At 34.4% G+C, this 19,186-nt stretch overlaps 1 protein-coding gene across 3 annotated transcripts in view; it reads left to right on the forward strand.

Moving 5' to 3' along the window:
- LOC110441807 (low-density lipoprotein receptor-related protein 4-like) overlaps positions 1-19,186 on the forward strand; it is a 98,223-nt gene that overhangs the window by 1,379 nt on the left and 77,658 nt on the right. For 2 of the 3 annotated variants that reach the window (XR_002461942.1, XM_021485066.1), the window contains exons 2-8: positions 6,822-7,269; positions 7,873-8,128; positions 8,451-8,595; positions 9,890-10,000; positions 10,356-10,613; positions 11,141-11,297; positions 11,844-11,984. Coding sequence is in view for 2 of the 3 variants with exons in the window: in XM_021485066.1 (XP_021340741.1) it covers positions 6,822-7,269; positions 7,873-8,128; positions 8,451-8,595; positions 9,890-10,000; positions 10,356-10,613; positions 11,141-11,297; positions 11,844-11,984 (1,516 nt within the window). In the remaining variant the exon portion in view is untranslated. The remainder of the gene's footprint in view (positions 1-6,821; positions 7,270-7,872; positions 8,129-8,450; positions 8,596-9,889; positions 10,001-10,355; positions 10,614-11,140; positions 11,298-11,843; positions 11,985-19,186) is intronic. The other variant, XM_021485074.1, reaches the window with a different exon arrangement.

Below are 19,186 nucleotides of genomic sequence, written 5' to 3' on the forward strand. Positions count from 1 at the left end.
GAAGAATCTTAAATTAATCCGCTTTCATTTTGCAAAATTTGGGACCTCCGCCACCTTCCCCTTTCCTTACTTGCTCGAGGTGGTTGACACTGTCTCTCTGGGTTCCTCTGTTTAGGCCGTTGTCTGAATAAATTTGACCTATTGGCGTGTCATAATTTCATGTCAAGGTCATGGCATTTCAGTGAGATGGCACTTTAAGAGTAAGAGGGCTTTTGAGTGACCCCACCATCAGCGGCCATCGTCCCCTTATAACTTTAGTTGTCATGATGACGCCAAACCTAGCAGAGTAAAATATATCTGTGATCGACCATAGCTATATTACCTGGGTTTCTCGACGTCATATGCACCAGTTGTATAATAAAGCTATTCAAAGTTGTTTTCTCCTCTGGCTTTTGTGTGTATAGGCCTTTTACGTGCTCTACGGGTTTAGGTAATTATCGTATTCTTTACTCTACCCATACACTTATGTTAGCAAAGTGTAATGGGCTTGTGTATAAGTAGTGTTCGACTAGGTAAATATGAAGGCCTACATCCTTACCTGTACTATTCCATTTGAGAAATAGTCAACATATGTGCGTGAATTATGGTTGAATTTATAACGAGGGTGCACAATAATGAATTGATAATTTTTCCAGCATTTCCGAATCCAGAGTTGTATATTTCACCATGATATATAAATATATGTTGATTATATCCATTCAACATGTACCATGCAAAATGTGATGGAAGCCTTTTTCTAGGCTACCTCATCAGTGGGCATGACCCTTTGATAAGCACGGTGACCTAGATATAATCTTACTATTTGAATGTTGTTCTTTTGCACACACTAACACGTGATGTCTACATATCTCCATTTCACAACAAGCTGTTCGTTTTTAGCATGTCTGATCCTATGGGCAGTTCAATTTAGCATGGATATATTGGGGAAGTATTGTTTTTAAATGTTTAGTCGCCATGCGGTCGACAAACGATAAACAATAAACACTGACGTCATGCTTTGTGCCAGATGTTTATTTCTTTCAATCAAAACCACCAATCTTTCGACATCGGTTGTCCACACATGAAATCAACATCTGACAGAATTAACGACACTATTTCTAGTCACCTTCGCGGTAAGTTCAGCTGAACATTCCATTCTGGCCATGAACTCTTGAAAAGTTTTAAATAAATCCAGAGGTTAAATATATGTTCTTTTGTTTACCTGTTTACCTGCTATCAAATCTTCACTACATATAAACTGAAATGCGGGAACCCTCATTAGACAAATAAAATCATCCATTTGCGGGTGAGGTTTTTAGAAGAGCGTTGGTTTGTTGGAATAATAATTAAACACACTCGCACGCACGGTCAATGGTTCAATAATTCATGGGTATTAACCAATGAAAAGTGTCGTTACATCGCAAACGTGGTAGAACACTGAATATTTCATTAGGGCATGGCATGCATTCATACAGGATACAGATAATATATATAGATATCATAATTCTACAGATTGATAAACATGTTTAATCGTGACGCCAAAATAAACAATACATTTTGACGTCATTATTGATGATGTCAGAATGAACGAAATTATTAGCAGGGCAATATTCAAAGTTTAATACTATATAAGAAAGTGCGAAATTAATAAGCTGAAAGATAAAAACACAGAAGGATGTTATTAATGAGGAACGGAAGCACGACAATCGTGAGATCAAAACCGTAACATATATGATACAAGTTGATGATGAGATGACCATTATAATCATACTGTAGGTAAATGTCGTGACACAAAGCTTAAGAACATGTGATATCTTTGGATTTAATTTCTTCGGGATAAAGGAGATTCAATTAAGCTAATCTCTTAATTCTTGCCAGATACAGGCAAACTATCATCAGTGAATGAAATATGAATATAGAATTAAAGAAACGGCCGAGTATCTTTTACATTTTCTTGAATATGTAATAACCTGTTTGTTTAAATTCAAACGAATACATACATGTAAGAAACTTTGAAAAATTCGAGCGATGCATTCGTTCTTAATTGTTTATCCAAATAAAATACAAAACGGCTGTAATATCGTTTTAAAGGACTGACGACTGGTAGTTTTAATATCGTGTTAATATGTATAGTTTTTGTATGATTATTAAGATGATTTTGAAAAAATCTGTTAAGCAGCGTGAAAATCCAATAAAGGTAAAAAAAATCTAAACTGCGTTGTTGAATTGTCTGTTTCCTTTCTTATACGTTATAGTTATATATAATGGCATTATGTCAACAGAGACTCCGGTTACGTTCAGAACATACGAATGACAGTTATGTATACCATAGAAAAGTTATATTGATAGAAATAATTTACGGCACTGCTTTTTTTTATTTCGCCGTCAGCTTGAATAAAGAGCAAACGCTTTAGTCGATAACTATTCTTTTTGCTACCATAATGCTTTAAAGATCTCTATAGGAATTCAGCGAATGTTATACCCTGCGACAAAAACACCCCAGTCTTCGTTCCTTCATGATCGATTCCTCAAAACAAAGTTTTTATTAGCGAGTGTTTGAACAGGGAGACTGCTTAAATATTACGTGCCAGCCCAGACAGTAACATTAAACCGTCTTGTGTAATACTCTTATACAAAACAGGATCTTCAGTACAACAACGCTTTATTTACAAAATACGTGACTGTTATTGAAATCACCAGAACTGCATGTGTATATTTTTTTTCGTTTCCAATTCACTTCCTACTTAAGCACGATTTTACTACACACGTATATCTATATAAAATTAAATAAATCAGACAAAAATTTCAAAGTCCGTCTGATGGTTAAAAATAAAATAAAAAACATAGAGTTTCTAAGTACCTCCCTAGAGCTTTCACCTCTTTAGATGCTCATCAGGGGGACACTCAGATGAGTTTCTTAAGATGTGAAAGCGCTAGGGAGGTACTACATGTAAGAAACTCTTTGTATTTGTTTTTTAAAATGAAGTTTATATGTTAATATAATATTCGATACATTTTATTGTGAAATAGAGGTAGTGTACAAAACAGGTTTGGTATATACACATTCACTTTTAAAGCAGCTCCAGTAAGTATTATTAGTATAGACCGACCACATATTGTGAAATAAGGTCTTTTGATAGGGCACAATTTCAAGGTTTTCTGACAAAACAGCATTTCGTTGGTAGAAAAATTCGGTGATTACGACTACCCATTCAAACGAATCATTGCTTTATATTAAACTTGTAATTACATTGTGCACCTATGAGTTAGCGGATGAAGATTGCCTCCGAAATAAACGAAATTAAATTAAACAAATAACAAAGACACGAAATTATCGATTTCACAGAATTTAGAAATTTAACCATTGTGTTTAAATATAACGATATATTGTCCCAGTTAATGACAGTTTGTTAAATAACAGAGCATAAACAGTCATGCGTGAAATGATGAGACATTATAAATCCGTACCGAGATATAGACTGACATGTGTGTATGTGTATTTCTATACGTACTGTGTGTACTATGTGTTTCTGTTTATGATGACTTTGAGACTTTACTCTCATTCTTTAATCTGCTTATTGAGATAAAAAAAAAAGAAGCTTTCAGTTTTTACGAACAACATTTAACGCGTCACAGAAATCCATTGGGTGACGTTACATCCTGGTTCTACTTTTAATAGCGGTCATAAAATGTTATTAAAATGTTAATTCCGACAGAGACTAGACCCCCAACCGTTCAAACTGTAGAGTGTTCATCTAGATCTACATGATATACTTGTTTAGAATTCATGTTTCATTATTTTACACATATTTATGTTTTATTTAGAAATCATATCATCACAAATCTCCGATGTTTTTGCTTCAAAGTACGCTAAATATAGAGCGAGAAACGTAACTATTTATCTTGTAGACATTACAATTACATATCTATATCCTAATATCGAGCCAGCCAGATGAGGTTGTTGGTATAGGAGATACTTAATATCCATACAAATGTTATCGATTATCAATAAAAATAATAATCTTTATCAAACTTACGGTGGAAGTTTCTAATACAAAGAGAAAGTTTATAAATTGCTTGTTGTAAGCCTCCTCGTACATCCTGTATCAATACACATTAAGTAACAACAGTGGACATACATGTAGTTTCGCATGAAAAAAACTCGAGACCTTTTTTGTTTGTTTGAAATAGAAGTTCGTAACAAAGGTACATTGTAGGTTTGTACAGGTGTTCGTACAGTTCCAGCTGGAACAGGTTATGCTATATATGTATTTGGACTTCTTTATGACAAAAAAATAAACATTTTGGGAAACTTCGTTTCAGTATCTAGATTTGTCTTTAAGCAAATCACGTTTGTAATGAATTGTTTAAAAAAAACACTGTTGAAAGTTTTTATGTGTAAGTTATATCAAACACTGTTTTAGAGGCAATGATTTAGTGTGTTTCTACATGTACTTTGCTCGGGTTAGTCCACCCGTTCATTTATTCATGAGGTAGACGTCACACTGGCCTATGGTATACACACATTAACCCTCTGTACTTTCATGCGTTTCAAATAAATATCGTGGCGACTTTTTAAAACATATTTATTGCCATGACGTGCTCTCAGAGACGCACCCCAGGTACCGCCTATCTGTCTGTGATTAGGATATGGTAAAGATTTAACATCCCAAGTTGCCTACAGCCATGTATCTAAACACAGTCTCAATATGTGTACTGATGTTCATTCGATAGCACTTGTGTGGGCCACAAAGCGTGTATTTCTAAGCTGCATCGTATGATAAAAAAGTTTGATCCCGCAGTTAATTCTCATTTTAGTCGAAAATTCGCCATCTTACACACTATATATTCTACATTTGTACTTAAATTTGATAACTATGTAAGTACTAGTGTGCACTGCAGTACAAAGATGATAAGGTCTATCCTAATATATATATATATATGACTTATATAACCTGTATTCTCGCATATGTATAACAATGTATTGGTAAATCACGTACAGCCTAAAATTCAACCGAATTTTATTTTGACTTATATATAAAAATATGTAATTGAATCACATCAGATTTTTCTCTCAATATTTATCTGNCCAGATGAGGTTGTTGGTATAGGAGATACTTAATATCCATACAAATGTTATCGATTATCAATAAAAATAATAATCTTTATCAAACTTACGGTGGAAGTTTCTAATACAAAGAGAAAGTTTATAAATTGCTTGTTGTAAGCCTCCTCGTACATCCTGTATCAATACACATTAAGTAACAACAGTGGACATACATGTAGTTTCGCATGAAAAAAACTCGAGACCTTTTTTGTTTGTTTGAAATAGAAGTTCGTAACAAAGGTACATTGTAGGTTTGTACAGGTGTTCGTACAGTTCCAGCTGGAACAGGTTATGCTATATATGTATTTGGACTTCTTTATGACAAAAAAATAAACATTTTGGGAAACTTCGTTTCAGTATCTAGATTTGTCTTTAAGCAAATCACGTTTGTAATGAATTGTTTAAAAAAAACACTGTTGAAAGTTTTTATGTGTAAGTTATATCAAACACTGTTTTAGAGGCAATGATTTAGTGTGTTTCTACATGTACTTTGCTCGGGTTAGTCCACCCGTTCATTTATTCATGAGGTAGACGTCACACTGGCCTATGGTATACACACATTAACCCTCTGTACTTTCATGCGTTTCAAATAAATATCGTGGCGACTTTTTAAAACATATTTATTGCCATGACGTGCTCTCAGAGACGCACCCCAGGTACCGCCTATCTGTCTGTGATTAGGATATGGTAAAGATTTAACATCCCAAGTTGCCTACAGCCATGTATCTAAACACAGTCTCAATATGTGTACTGGTGTTCATTCGATAGCACTTGTGTGGGCCACAAAGCGTGTATTTCTAAGCTGCATCGTATGATAAAAAAAGTTTGATCCCGCAGTTAATTCTCATTTTAGTCGAAAATTCGCCATCTTACACACTATATATTCTACATTTGTACTTAAATTTGATAACTATGTAAGTACTAGTGTGCACTGCAGTACAAAGATGATAAGGTCTATCCTAATATATATATATATGACTTATATAACCTGTATTCTCGCATATGTATAACAATGTATTGGTAAATCACGTACAGCCTAAAATTCAACCGAATTTTATTTTGACTTATATATAAAAATATGTAATTGAATCACATCAGATTTTTCTCTCAATATTTATCTGACCATTTCACAACAACAGGATAAAAATGACAAAGATGTTTAATAGATACTGAAGATCAGCGAGAAACCATCTGGACATATACATTCTTGTATATAGTGTCGTGTCAAGTTGATCGGTATAATATACTGTAAACCTGCTGAAGTGTGACTCTTCCTTGTTTGTAAACAGATTTCATTCTAGATTAATAGGGACATCCTGTGCTTGACTAAAAGCATTTCTAGTAATGATGAGGGATCGGTGTCAAATAATGTGTGTTACGGATAACAGATTATCCCGTAAAGAAGAGAATATTATAAGCTTAAGCGAAAGTTAAGAACAATTTTTTTTGTGCCCTTTTCTGACAGAATTTTTATTATATTGAGACCTTCAATTTTTATGTTTAAGGATGCAAAAGATCTAAAATATGAACAGATACACGCCAATGAAATAAATAACACTCAGCTGCGTTAATGTACTACAACACAATGGTCGGAAAGACAATTGGGAATATCATTTAAAAATAAGCTTTCTCACAAGTTCTTACATGTATATAGATAAAACAAGAAAAAGTACCAATATGGTAATCACAAAAGAAAACAACCATTTGAAATAACTATTTTTTTCCTTTTTTACAGAGGCTTTAATAACGGGTTTTCAATCCTCTGTCGTGAAAAATGGTTCCCTGTACACGTATCAAGGGACAGTCGACCAACTATCAAAGCAGACGACAATCGTACCTGTGATAACGCATTTCAATACCGGAGTCACCATTACTAGCCTGACCTCTGACCCCGAGAACGATGTCCTGTTCTTTTACGAATACTTCACCCAAACCATATATCAGATATCAGATTTTACATCTTTAAACGTCTATCAAGCGTCACCGGTACATGCTGTTTCCAGTTCCTTAAATACCAACATAGCCTTTGATTGGATAACCCGAAATCTGTACTGTACTGATGGTATTCTAGGATGGATATTGGTGATACACATGGGAGCTACGAGGGAGGTAGATATGGTACGAATCCTGCTGGATACCAACATGGAGTCACCAGGTGCCATCACAGTGGACCCAAAGGAAGGGTAACTGTTTAGATAAATACAACTTACAACCGTTTTATTCCTTGCATTAATTACCGATGAATCAGAGAAGGACGTTTTTTGTATACTGTATCAATTACTAATTCTATAGGTGCTTCTTAATTTTAAAGTATGTAAAAGCCGAAGAGCGACATGTTTTACCACTTGTCATAGAAGTAATACAATTGCTTTTACTATAACATTAATGACATGGCTGCCGTTTGCCTTTTAGTTAGCACCTACCTAAACTATGACTTTGTAATTGACTTATCATAATTAAATTTCTCATTGACAAAATAATTCTTTCCTTGCGCTGAGCTCTGTTCTCTGTTCATACATGTATATATGTTCTCGATTTGGAATAATTAATTGTGTTCAAAACTGTATACCGGGAGATTGTCGCACTGACAAACCTTCGCCCTGCGCTAGTAAATACATATTCGCCTAGTGTTAATTGGGTCCTTCAAATTTGATAACTGTATATACCATGTTGTTTATGTACCAGGGATGAAAAAAGCCAAAGTTAAACGGCGGAGAGAATTTCCCGGTATACAATAATGCCATGGTGACTTGCTGCTAATATGAATGCTAATTCGAACGTTGTAGTTACATGTTCTGGTCAGACATTTACAAAGGATCTCCCCGTATAGAACGAGCATACCTGTCTGGAGAGCGACGCGAGGTGATTGTATCCACCAGTCTGCTCATCATCGGCGACGTATCCGCCGACGTCCAGGAGAGACGCATCTACTGGACAGACAGGATGCGAAATACCATCGAAAGCTGTATGTATGACGGCCAGCAAAGGGAGATCATTCATCGGCGGAACAATTACGTCTTTTCCGACATCATGACTGACCTCGTATGTTATGTTGTTTGTACTACTTGTGAATACCATGGTAGGAGTAGCTATACTTTCCTTGTCTATTATCAAAACGGGTAGCACAAAGATAATTCGTGATCTTTGTCATCTGATTTTACTAGTAATCAATGTCTGTGTCATATGATTTTACTAGTAATCACTGTCTGATATCTAATTCAGAATAATCAGTAAATGGTATGATTTCTAGGTAGAAGAACCACTGTTCTCTTTCCAATCGAAAGGCGGTGTTTTTAATATGTTCAGGCACCTATGAATTAAGGTATTTAATGATATGAATATGACGATTGGATTGTTTTTTCAGGCACATGTTTGTGTCACGGAAGAATACCAGAATATTCTTTTGTGTATGTACAAAAGTTCTGCCGAGTATGTGCTGTTAGAAAGGTATGATAGACAACCATACGGACTGGAGGTATTCGATAAATCTCGGAAACCGTCGTCTACGGGTACGTATAGATGTTGTCTTTCTTATCTTAATTTTTAATAATAGTTTGAGGGGATTTTACTCACTTTCTCTTCTGTTACAGCAGTATTTTAGACAATTTGGATATCTAACTTTTGTTTTTTAGTAATCCCGACGAGTCATAATAGGACAAAAATGCTGTAGGATGTATGGTAATTTATATTTGTACATATTACCAAATGTTAAGAGTGCAATTATCAGTGTGTTACGTTCATTTGTCATAACAATACATATAAGTAAAGTATATTAGTAAAGCTTTCCTTTAATATAGCACAATAACGCAGAAGCAATAGTAACTAAAACATCGTTGTTTACACTTTATTTAATAAAGGGTTTTATCATGCCTATGTTTATATAAATGGAATCTTACACGAGTGTTTGTATGAGGTGTATAAAAAGGTTTGTATGTATATTTCATTTAATCGACTCTCTTGAAATGAATTTATGTAAGATACTCTCATCACATATTGAAATTTCATGCGAATAACGCGGACAATATGTCTTTCCATATCGTTTCCTAGTTCTTAAAATCCTTCATCTTGACTCTATGAAGACATAACATGACATCATTACATGTTAATATTTTGACGTCATAGCATATCATATAACATAAGTTAAACGCAAAATATATAAAATTGGTTCATTTAGTAACGCGATATTCATGTATCAAAACGAAGAAGAATACTGAACAATTTGGGAGGATGTGTTGTATTGGGTTTCACTAATGTAACGTGAATGACAATGCATATGATATTCAAAACCTGGAAAAGAGCAACATATTGTGATGTGGCACATTTTAGGTATATGTATTCATACACGAATTCCAAAAGCAACATGTTAAAAGTAGAATAACGACTAGTACAGATACCGTACAATAAACTAGAATATCTGCTGTATCACAAGTCTTCGCTAATGTACATAAATATATACAAACTTGGTTTGAGTTACAATCCAGTCAAAACGGATTATCCAAACTCTAACACCGTAATGACATGACTTTATGACATTATGACGTCAAAATGTCAATAATAAATATGGCAAGATCACATACATTCTTGGAAATTTGGTAAACAGATCTACAACTTGTGTTCAATTTTGTACATAACGATATTTCTGGAACGGGCCTGAGGTTTTTGCTTAGATCGGCAGATTCTTGCACACATGAAAAGCTATCGGACTCGTTTCTCATATGAGAAAAATCATAATCACTGCATGCTTGGTATTTATAGGACTAAACATTGATACAATTATAACCGTAATGTATGTTACTGTTTCAGACAAGTGTGCCCCCAAGTCCTGTCAACACTTTTGTGCTCCCACTCCAGCAGGGGCTACTTGTCTCTGCAAGAATGGTTACACTCTTCAAGGAGACGAAAAATCATGTATTGGTATGTAAGCAAGCATCGAAAACCAAAATAGATATATATTAGAATATTGGTTCCTTTATTGATTCTTTATTAAAAGAAAAGAAACAAAACCACAAGTCACATTCTTGACAAAAGGACTTAAATGACTAACGTTGAGAATGAGTTTGAAGGGATGCCTCATAATTGTTATGCTTGTAATGAGCCATGTGGAATGGTGTATTGTCAATCAGTCAACTGTTCAGGTGTGTATTGAACAATTATCACAAAACTGATCAAAAATTATGGTTTTTGTCCATCATCAATAATTGATTTAAAGATAATAACAACTGTCTAGCTACCATATACACACATACTTATAAATTCGTATGATTTGCAGCTGACCACGACTTACCAGTGAAGGGATTACTTTTGGGGAACAGTACACATGTGTGTGTGATCGACTTTCTGAATTTGGAATCCTTGCCTTTTAAAGCCCCTACCTGTTTTATAGACAATCTCCAGGATACAATCTTTCTGTCCGTGGATGTTACGTCCATGGATTTATTTTTTGCTGATAAGAGAACACGAAGTCTGAATTCCATCAATATACAAACAAGGATTAGGAAACAACTTGTCAATACGGGAATTGTGTCAGGTAAGTTAATGAACGAAATGTGAAAGCAATTGGTAGTTTTATTTCATTTATGCTGTCATTGAATTGGAAAACAGTTTTTGAAATAACAGACACAATCTCTAAAACAATTAGTAATGTGAGCACAGATAATACTATACCTCTGTGGGTATTATGTCCACAAAACGAATTTAGGGATTTTCGTTACATTTTTTCTACCGGGCTACGAATGATCCTTTACAAGAACATTTCATGATCCTAATGAACAATTCCAGCCTTTGAATTCGAAGAGTTAAAATGTGTCTTCAGGGGTGAATGAGTTAAAGTTATAAGTCAGAAATCAGGAGTAATTCGTGAAAGGACTTGACGTTAAAGTAATCGTTTTCCTTATGCTATACCTGAGAGTGTCTTGTCTCTCTGAACCAGCATGGTGGCAAAATGATCTAAAGTAAAACGGAAATTGTTTACCAAATTATGAAGAACTTTCATTAACCATAATTGTCGGTGTCTGTTTCACACGATGTTAATACTAATATTCTTTAATTTATCAGGTTTAGGCTATGATTGGGTCGGTCAAAATTTATACTGGACTGAAGCAGACACAAGGAAAGTCAAGCTCGTGTCCGTCTCCGTGGCAACACCTATGTCTATTGACCTTGTCCTTAGTACCCTCAGCCCGTCTGACGTCACAATAGATCCACATGGAAGGTAAATATACGTCTACAATTATTGTAGCGCGGTAAAATGATATCAGTGTCTTCGAAGCAAGTATTCTTTTGTATCAATGGATACAAAGTAAAGTAATTTAAACTAATCAGAGGTGTACGAATTCTAAAACGATTCTTATATTTAATAAAAACCTTCAAACACAATTGTGCGTTATTAGCTGTCCATATTTAAGTCAAAACCAAACTACTCCGATGTTTGTATTGTCGTTCCGCGCAGTGCAAAGAAGTTCCGATTTTATTTTTATAATGAACATTTTAATTGCAATTAAAATAATAAGGACAACATAAACATTTGAAATTCATTTAATACATAAATATCATTTATATTTAAAAAAAAAAAAAAGTAGTTCCATAAAAAATATTTTCCCTCGGTTTGACCAATCGCACTACCTGTAGGTTTGATTACACGTGACACGTGTGTTTTTTCCATATTCATGACAAGGCCGTATAATATAGTAAAATGGGTCAGTTATGTGATAAAACGCATATATGTAAGTAAAATGAACGGTTTTAATTTTACCAACAGAATGATTTATTGGATATCAGGATTAGGCACTCCACAAAATACAATACAGGGGATGTCGACAGATGGCGGCACGGGCCAGACAACTATAGTGTCCAGTGGCAATGAGCTGACGGCGTTGTTCTACGACACCATGGGAAATAGGTAATGTGTAATGACACAAAGCAACAAAACGCTGATAGGAAAGTTTTATGTTATACTGCTTCTGCGCAATGACGGTCCCTTGTTGGTTACTTTTATTCATTTGAACTTGTGTTCAATTACGTCATTTACATGCGCAATAAAATATCAAACAAACAAATATTGTTTTTTTGATATTGCATACATGTAATTACTGTTAAATTGGAAATTTATGCATGTGGATTTTTTTTATTGGGACATTTCCAATTAATTGTATTGTGGAAATATTCGAAATGAGCATAATAATTTTAGATTCTTTTTTCGCGAGTGGATATTTAACGCTTAAAACACAAGTATTTCTATAATGCGATGATATGCAATTATTCGATATTTAGATTATGAACTGATTTTATATTTATGGTAACCTTATGCTGTATCAGTACTGATTATTATTTAGCAATTAGAGTGTCGCATTTTAACAGGTACTGAAATGGTTAACAATATTGTCTAGCGCATCATGTCTGTGTAAATACAGAACAAATGACTCGCTGTTCCAGAAAGCGGCTAACGTATAACGGTCAACTGAAGCAACTAATTGGGATTCAGTACAAGTATTTTCTTTGACGTTATGTATATTACATAGTCCATATCATCTTTTCGTTATTTCTTTTATTATTTTAACCCCCTTTTTATTTCAATTATCTTCACATACAATGCGAAATCATTAAAAAATGATTTGTTTTAATCTGATTTTATCTTCGTCACTCACATGTTTGAAATAAATAAATAAATAAATAAATCATCATGGCCCTAAATGACCACAGCCTTCGATGGGCCGTTAAACACAAACAAACAAACAAGCATTTTCAATTATTTGAGTAATATATGTTGGTGTTTGTTAAGCAACACTTCGTTTTTTCAGTAATAAGGAACACCCAATCCGCGGAAAGTGTTGGTTTTGGGCTGGCGATCAAATGCTATTTTAGACATTATTAAAATTAACGACAGAGTGTTAGTTGTATCCATTTTATTAAACATACGTTGGTAAATAGAGAAAAAATACAGTACCTGTATAACAATTGCGGTCTCCTAACTTCGCAGATATATGACAGAAATAGCATATCCAATTACACTACATATTTGTAACGCCTGCCGTTTTGAGAATACCTGTAGGACGTGACGTCGGTAATTTTCTTTCCAGCGGAAGTACGGAGCTTGCAACATCTGCTGGTAACCTCCGTTACTGAAAATTCTAGGGAGATAACTTTTGTAGCACTTCGTTCATAATATATGTAAGAAATACTAACTTATTCAAATATTCTGATAATATTGTTAACATTTCAGTTTACACTATTTTCAATATCAATAAGAATATTTACTTTAAAATCTTTATACTTTATTCCCCTACATCGATTTTTGAACATTTATCAAATTATAAAAAATATACTGTTGGAAGGGAGACAATTGCGATATAGTAGTTACGGATGAGGACAACCGTTTCACGACAAGAAAAATAGTTCTAATACAGAAAAGCACATATAAATTATTACTTTTTTATCGGTAATTTTATTATGTGTAACATGAACATGTGTATAGCAGAAAAGTTCCAATGTTTGATAAGCCGATAACTTTGATGGTTTGTAGTTGTAAGTTTAAAAATAAGTACTTGCTCTTGAATGTATATCAATAATCGTGTTGGCATCTATTATTGCTTTATTTCAAATTTTACCTTTTACATTTCATTATTTTCCATGTCCGAATATCTTATGAACGCCTCCTTCAGACCTTACAATACTTTGGTTTCTATCTATGTTCTAAATTACGTGTATTTGAATGTGAAGAGATGTTTTTACTCTTTTACAGGATATTCTGGGTGGAGGGTGGAACATTGAAGAGTTCCTTAGGAAGTGGTAGTGATATTACTACACTTAAGGCGCTGGCTACACAACAACACTCGCAGCTCATAATCTATAAGGTAGACGTTAAAGTATCACACACTATTGTATGCCTTTTTAAAGGAGATGTAATGACTTGTTCCTTTCGATGTCATATACACAAATGTTTATTTACAAATGTAAGGTTGTTCTCCATTTTTAAACTGAAAACCGTTGAATAATATGGCACCATTACTACAGTATAAGTATAACATTTTTATAATGTACACCGTGTCTGATACACTACCTATATGAACATATAACTGATATATATATACATATATATAATCGTATTGTATTATATTTACATTTGCATGGCATTGTCACTATATAGCCTCTTTGAAAGCTGTGTCGTTGATGGGACTTTAATTACCATGCATCACGAGACACAATTCTTAGCGTATTAATACAACACTGACCGGAACTACAATATCCAATATAAATAAACATGACGGCTGCTGAAATATCGATGGGCATTGTGAGATTTGACAATGTCATTGTAAATTAATGTGCAAAATAAAAAATAGAATAAAAAACACTTTTATTACAACGAAAGCAAGACCAAGGTCTGCAATATCGTACAAAATGCACATCGGTTGAAATCACCAATGCCGGCAATGGAAACAATTTTAACGCTCATGCAATTTATCAGAAATATCGTCTGTTACACTGCACTGATCAACAGGGGTTCGTTACAAATGTCTGAAATACACATATTCTATAGACCTACTGACACATATGTTACAGACCTACTGATATGAGTCACAGCACACATAAACATTTCAGACATTTGTAACGAACCTGTGCTCCGTCGCAAGATCACTCACTTCAAACGCTATCAGTTTCACGCGTCTCGCATCCACGGTTCCTCAGTTTCTGACGACATGTCAAATAACGAGGCTGTTATAGAATCTACCGACTGTTGTCAGGTTCCCATACAATCAACAAATACATTCACGCCTGGATTCTTCACAAAATGAGCAAAGAGAAAAGTTCGAATTAACTTCCAAAAATAACTCCCTCGTGGAGGGCAAGGTCGGATTTACGGTGTTCACTGTATTTGTCCATGCGCGAAATTTGTTCCGGGGAAAAATCGAAACAATTTCAAATCTAACTTTCAGCTCAGAGTTCTATTGATAAACTTAAATCACCCTATAGACATATCATACGCAATTGTATTGATACTGAATTGTGGAATAAAATTGAAGTGTTTGTTAAAATTTCAAAGTACTACTTTGTTTGCCAATCAGCACGCGACAATACGCTGTTCAAACTATTGAACGAAATTGTGTGGACTGTCGATAAGGCGGGCATTTTTAATTTTGAATATAAATTATAAGTTAAAAAAGAACATAAGAGGCAGAGAAAACGTAAATATAAGTATTGAACTGTTTTTGTATGGTATTTATGATCTATTTGAATGACACAGCTTTGCAAGCAAACAAATCATAATGTCGCACTCCTTATCATTTAATGTCGATAATATTTCCTGCAGATGTACGCAGTTTGGATCAGCTTTGCGAGTTCTCAGATCCACACCATGTCCATGGTGACTAAACAGCTTCTAAATCGAGCCATCGACGGGTTTGGGGACGTAACGGGGATGACCATATTTGATGAAACAATACAATCACAACAACCAGGTTAGGTTTCCATTCCTTCTTTTTTGTTCAATACATTATTTGTTACATACATAAATGTCCACCACATTCGGGAAGCGGGATCCATGACAATAAGATGTATGTAGCTGTTACACAAAGCAGTATTATCCTATGAATTGTTCGATCCTGACATCATTGTCTTTCCTATCTTGCAGAACCATGTTCCGTCCTGAACGGTGGATGTACCCATATATGCATACCAACGTCAAATACGGGGAGGCGCTGCGCTTGTACCTTTGGTTTTACACTGCAGCTAGATCAGAAGTCCTGCAAGAGCAGTAATTACATATATATGCAATATTGCTCACTATTTTACTAGCTGTATACTAAAACTAAGAAGTATGAAGACGAGTTATTACATATATTAGTTTTGTCTATCAACACATTTAAATTCTTCAAACCAAAAAAACAAACCAAAAAAACACAGTTTGCTTTAAAAAAAAAAGTGAACAATACTATATTGAGGGTAAGTTAAAGGTGCATCTCCAATAAATTGAATAAACAATGACTGTTACATACTGTGTTTTATTCTGTACTTTATTTCTCGAACTATGCTTGCATATTTTAATAGGAAATGTCCTGATTTAGCAGGGGGATGCATTTTCAATATTGATGGCAATTATGTTTAGGGAAAAAATGATGACTGATTTAAATGTGCAAATCATTTTCCTCAAAAATTATTCAAAAAGACAAAATATATTCATTATGGGGAAAATGTGATTGACGGGTTTAAAAAAATAGTAGTTTAAAAGAAAACAATTGAAGCAATGGCATAAATATATTAATTTATCAATTATAACCGCTATCTTTCAAATAACGAATCGCTCATTTGTATACCGATGTACACATTGAGTTTATGGTGAATATATCATTGTTTGTATTAATCACGCTGTTATTATTTCAGAACCTCCTCTGACGAACAACTTTCTGTTGGTACCTGATCTAAACCATGCCCGTCTGTACCAGCTATCCCTTGACACTATCATGCCTCAGTTTCTTGCCCTTGACCTTCAAGTGGACAGACCAGTCGACGCCGTGTATGATCCCGTAAATCTGTACATGTACTGGACAGAGGCTAACCTCAAAGTTATCAAGAGGAGCAAACTGGATGGCACAGAGGTCCAGACTCTACTGACATTTTGTATGTATATTCTTATCTACCAAATCACTTAATTCACTCATCTCTTGAATTGCATAATGAACTATACCAACCTTTGGAAGGGTTCGAAGAGTGAAACAAGTAGTCTGCAACTGAGATTTAGTTTCACATATTTACACGATTATATTATAAAGCTTATTATTTGAATTCCTGTTAAATACAAATTTCTCAGATTTATTTGTTGATATAACACAAATGGAGTTACATGATCCTTTATCGTCATCTACTATGATGATATTACATGTATCACGAACAGGTTTGACACAAAAGTATTGAAAACACATCATATGGTTAAATATCTGTGAAGAAGCTCTTTAGGGGAAATCAAACATTACAGAACATTCTATTGGGTTGATTAATGTGTATTATTCTAATCCTCACAAAGGCGATATCCTATATAAACTATACAATTATACTACATTCATACTGTAGCACAAGAGTATCCTGAACGGCTTGCCATAGACTTTAGCACTGGGAATCTGTTCTACACGACATCGGTCGTTGGTGACACTGCCAGTAGGGATGGTAAGGTCGGAGTGCTAAGGATCATTCAGGACCAAACCTTCAATAAAGTGCTGATAAAAGACGAAGGCACTGCAGACTTCATTCAGGGACTGCTAGTGTTTCCAAAAAACGGGTAAGTTTCTCTTTTGTACTCTTGGACTTTTTCTAAACTGGAGTTTTGTCCCTTTGATATATTGACTTCCGGACTATAATCTGAGCTGTTTTCACCTTAATTCTGACAACATCACAGACACATTCACCAGTAAGGGTAAATAATTGGATTTAATTTTGGATCCATACATTAAATTTCAAGGCCGGCGTGACTACGTTACATGATCAGGACCCTATTTTTCGCATTTTTTCCGTAGTCATATTCTTATACTAAAATTGTCCAACGGACAAGGTCACTCACTAGGCATTAAGGAAAAACAGCCATGCAGATATCATTTAAAATGTATAGAATAACGCCACAGTTACTAAGAAAATGGAAATGTATTGTTACTTGTTAAAGGCTTCTATTTATGTTTCTTTGCTTATGTTAAGGAACTTTTCTATACACATTGAACCATTTCAGTCTATATCTATTCTTGAAGGATTCACGTATTTAGAATAATGATTGTTTTTAAATCGACGAAGGTCATGAATTGTAATGAAGAATTTAAATATTTTTACATTCACAATTAAGAAGTCTTTCCCAAGCACTTAAGTGCGTTATTTGATATATATAGGTTTGTTTATAGTAACACGAACTGTTTTGTTGTAATATATTTGTCTATTTTAGATTGCTGATTTGGAGTGGAACGGACTATGATGGCCCGAAATCTGTTGGAGCCATACATAAGTCATTCATGGACGGTTCTGCAATCACGTTACTTGTATCTGACGTTAACCACCCAAAGGGCCTCACCATGGATTATGAAAGTAATAATTTTCAATGCTAAAATATTTTTCTATATCTACTTTGAAAAAACTACTACTATAATATATATGGTTGCTGTTTCACTTATCAAAGTATTGCAACACATTTTCTCGTGACATCACCGTGAGATTAATATGTAAAAACAACTGGGACAAGAATAACTTCACTGACACAAATAATCTCGCATTTGTATGCCACAATGTTGCACAATGGCCATCGCTTTAGGTGAAGATTTTTTCAAACAATTCTCGTACATGTTGTTTACAATGTTTCTGTGTGTTTACAGAACTAGAATAAAAAAGATCTTACCCCTGTACAAGAGTCCTGGACATCAGGACAACATGTATTTATAACAATGTCAATTTGATGCCAATTTGTCGACATATGTTATTTTTTCTGGATCCTGTTTTTTCCGTATTCTTTTTCTGTTCATTGTGTTATGTACTATTGTCACCTTTTTGCATATAAGAGATACTTTTGTATCAATCTAGGTTTTCCGTTCACCCTAAGTATTCCTGTGAGAAATTAGGTATCCCTACGTCATAATGATAATAGTATATCTTACACTCCTATATTTACATTTGCGCTGCAACCCACTAGGCCTATATGAACATTACCAGCAGAAATGCATTTCATTTGAGTATGAAACCAAACCATCTAGTGACGTAACACGTGGTTTACATATGACGTCAGAGATTAACCTTGTTCAGTAGGAATTTTGTCGCTTCGCTTCGAAAAATTANGCTTCGAGACACATGAATAATGCCCCTGCGTCAAACCCTCAAATGACTACGGTTAATCATTGGTGCAAATGCTATTTAAATAGGGCTGTTCCGCCAATGTCGTTTAAAAGACGACGCATATACAAATAAATTAAATTAAGCAATTGTTCTAAAGTAAAAATTTAAATATATGAATGCCCTGGCGTGGTTGTTTTTTCATGCCGGTATGAACGCAAATTTGTTGCATCCACATTGCATGAACCCCGCTATCATACCGGCAGGAAAATTAAAAAACAAACGCCGTTTAATCCCTATATAGGAATCTTT

The sequence above is a fragment of the Mizuhopecten yessoensis genome, unplaced genomic scaffold (genome assembly GCF_002113885.1).
Source record: "Mizuhopecten yessoensis strain PY_sf001 unplaced genomic scaffold, ASM211388v2 scaffold1883, whole genome shotgun sequence".
Lineage (NCBI taxonomy): Eukaryota > Metazoa > Mollusca > Bivalvia > Pectinida > Pectinidae > Mizuhopecten > Mizuhopecten yessoensis.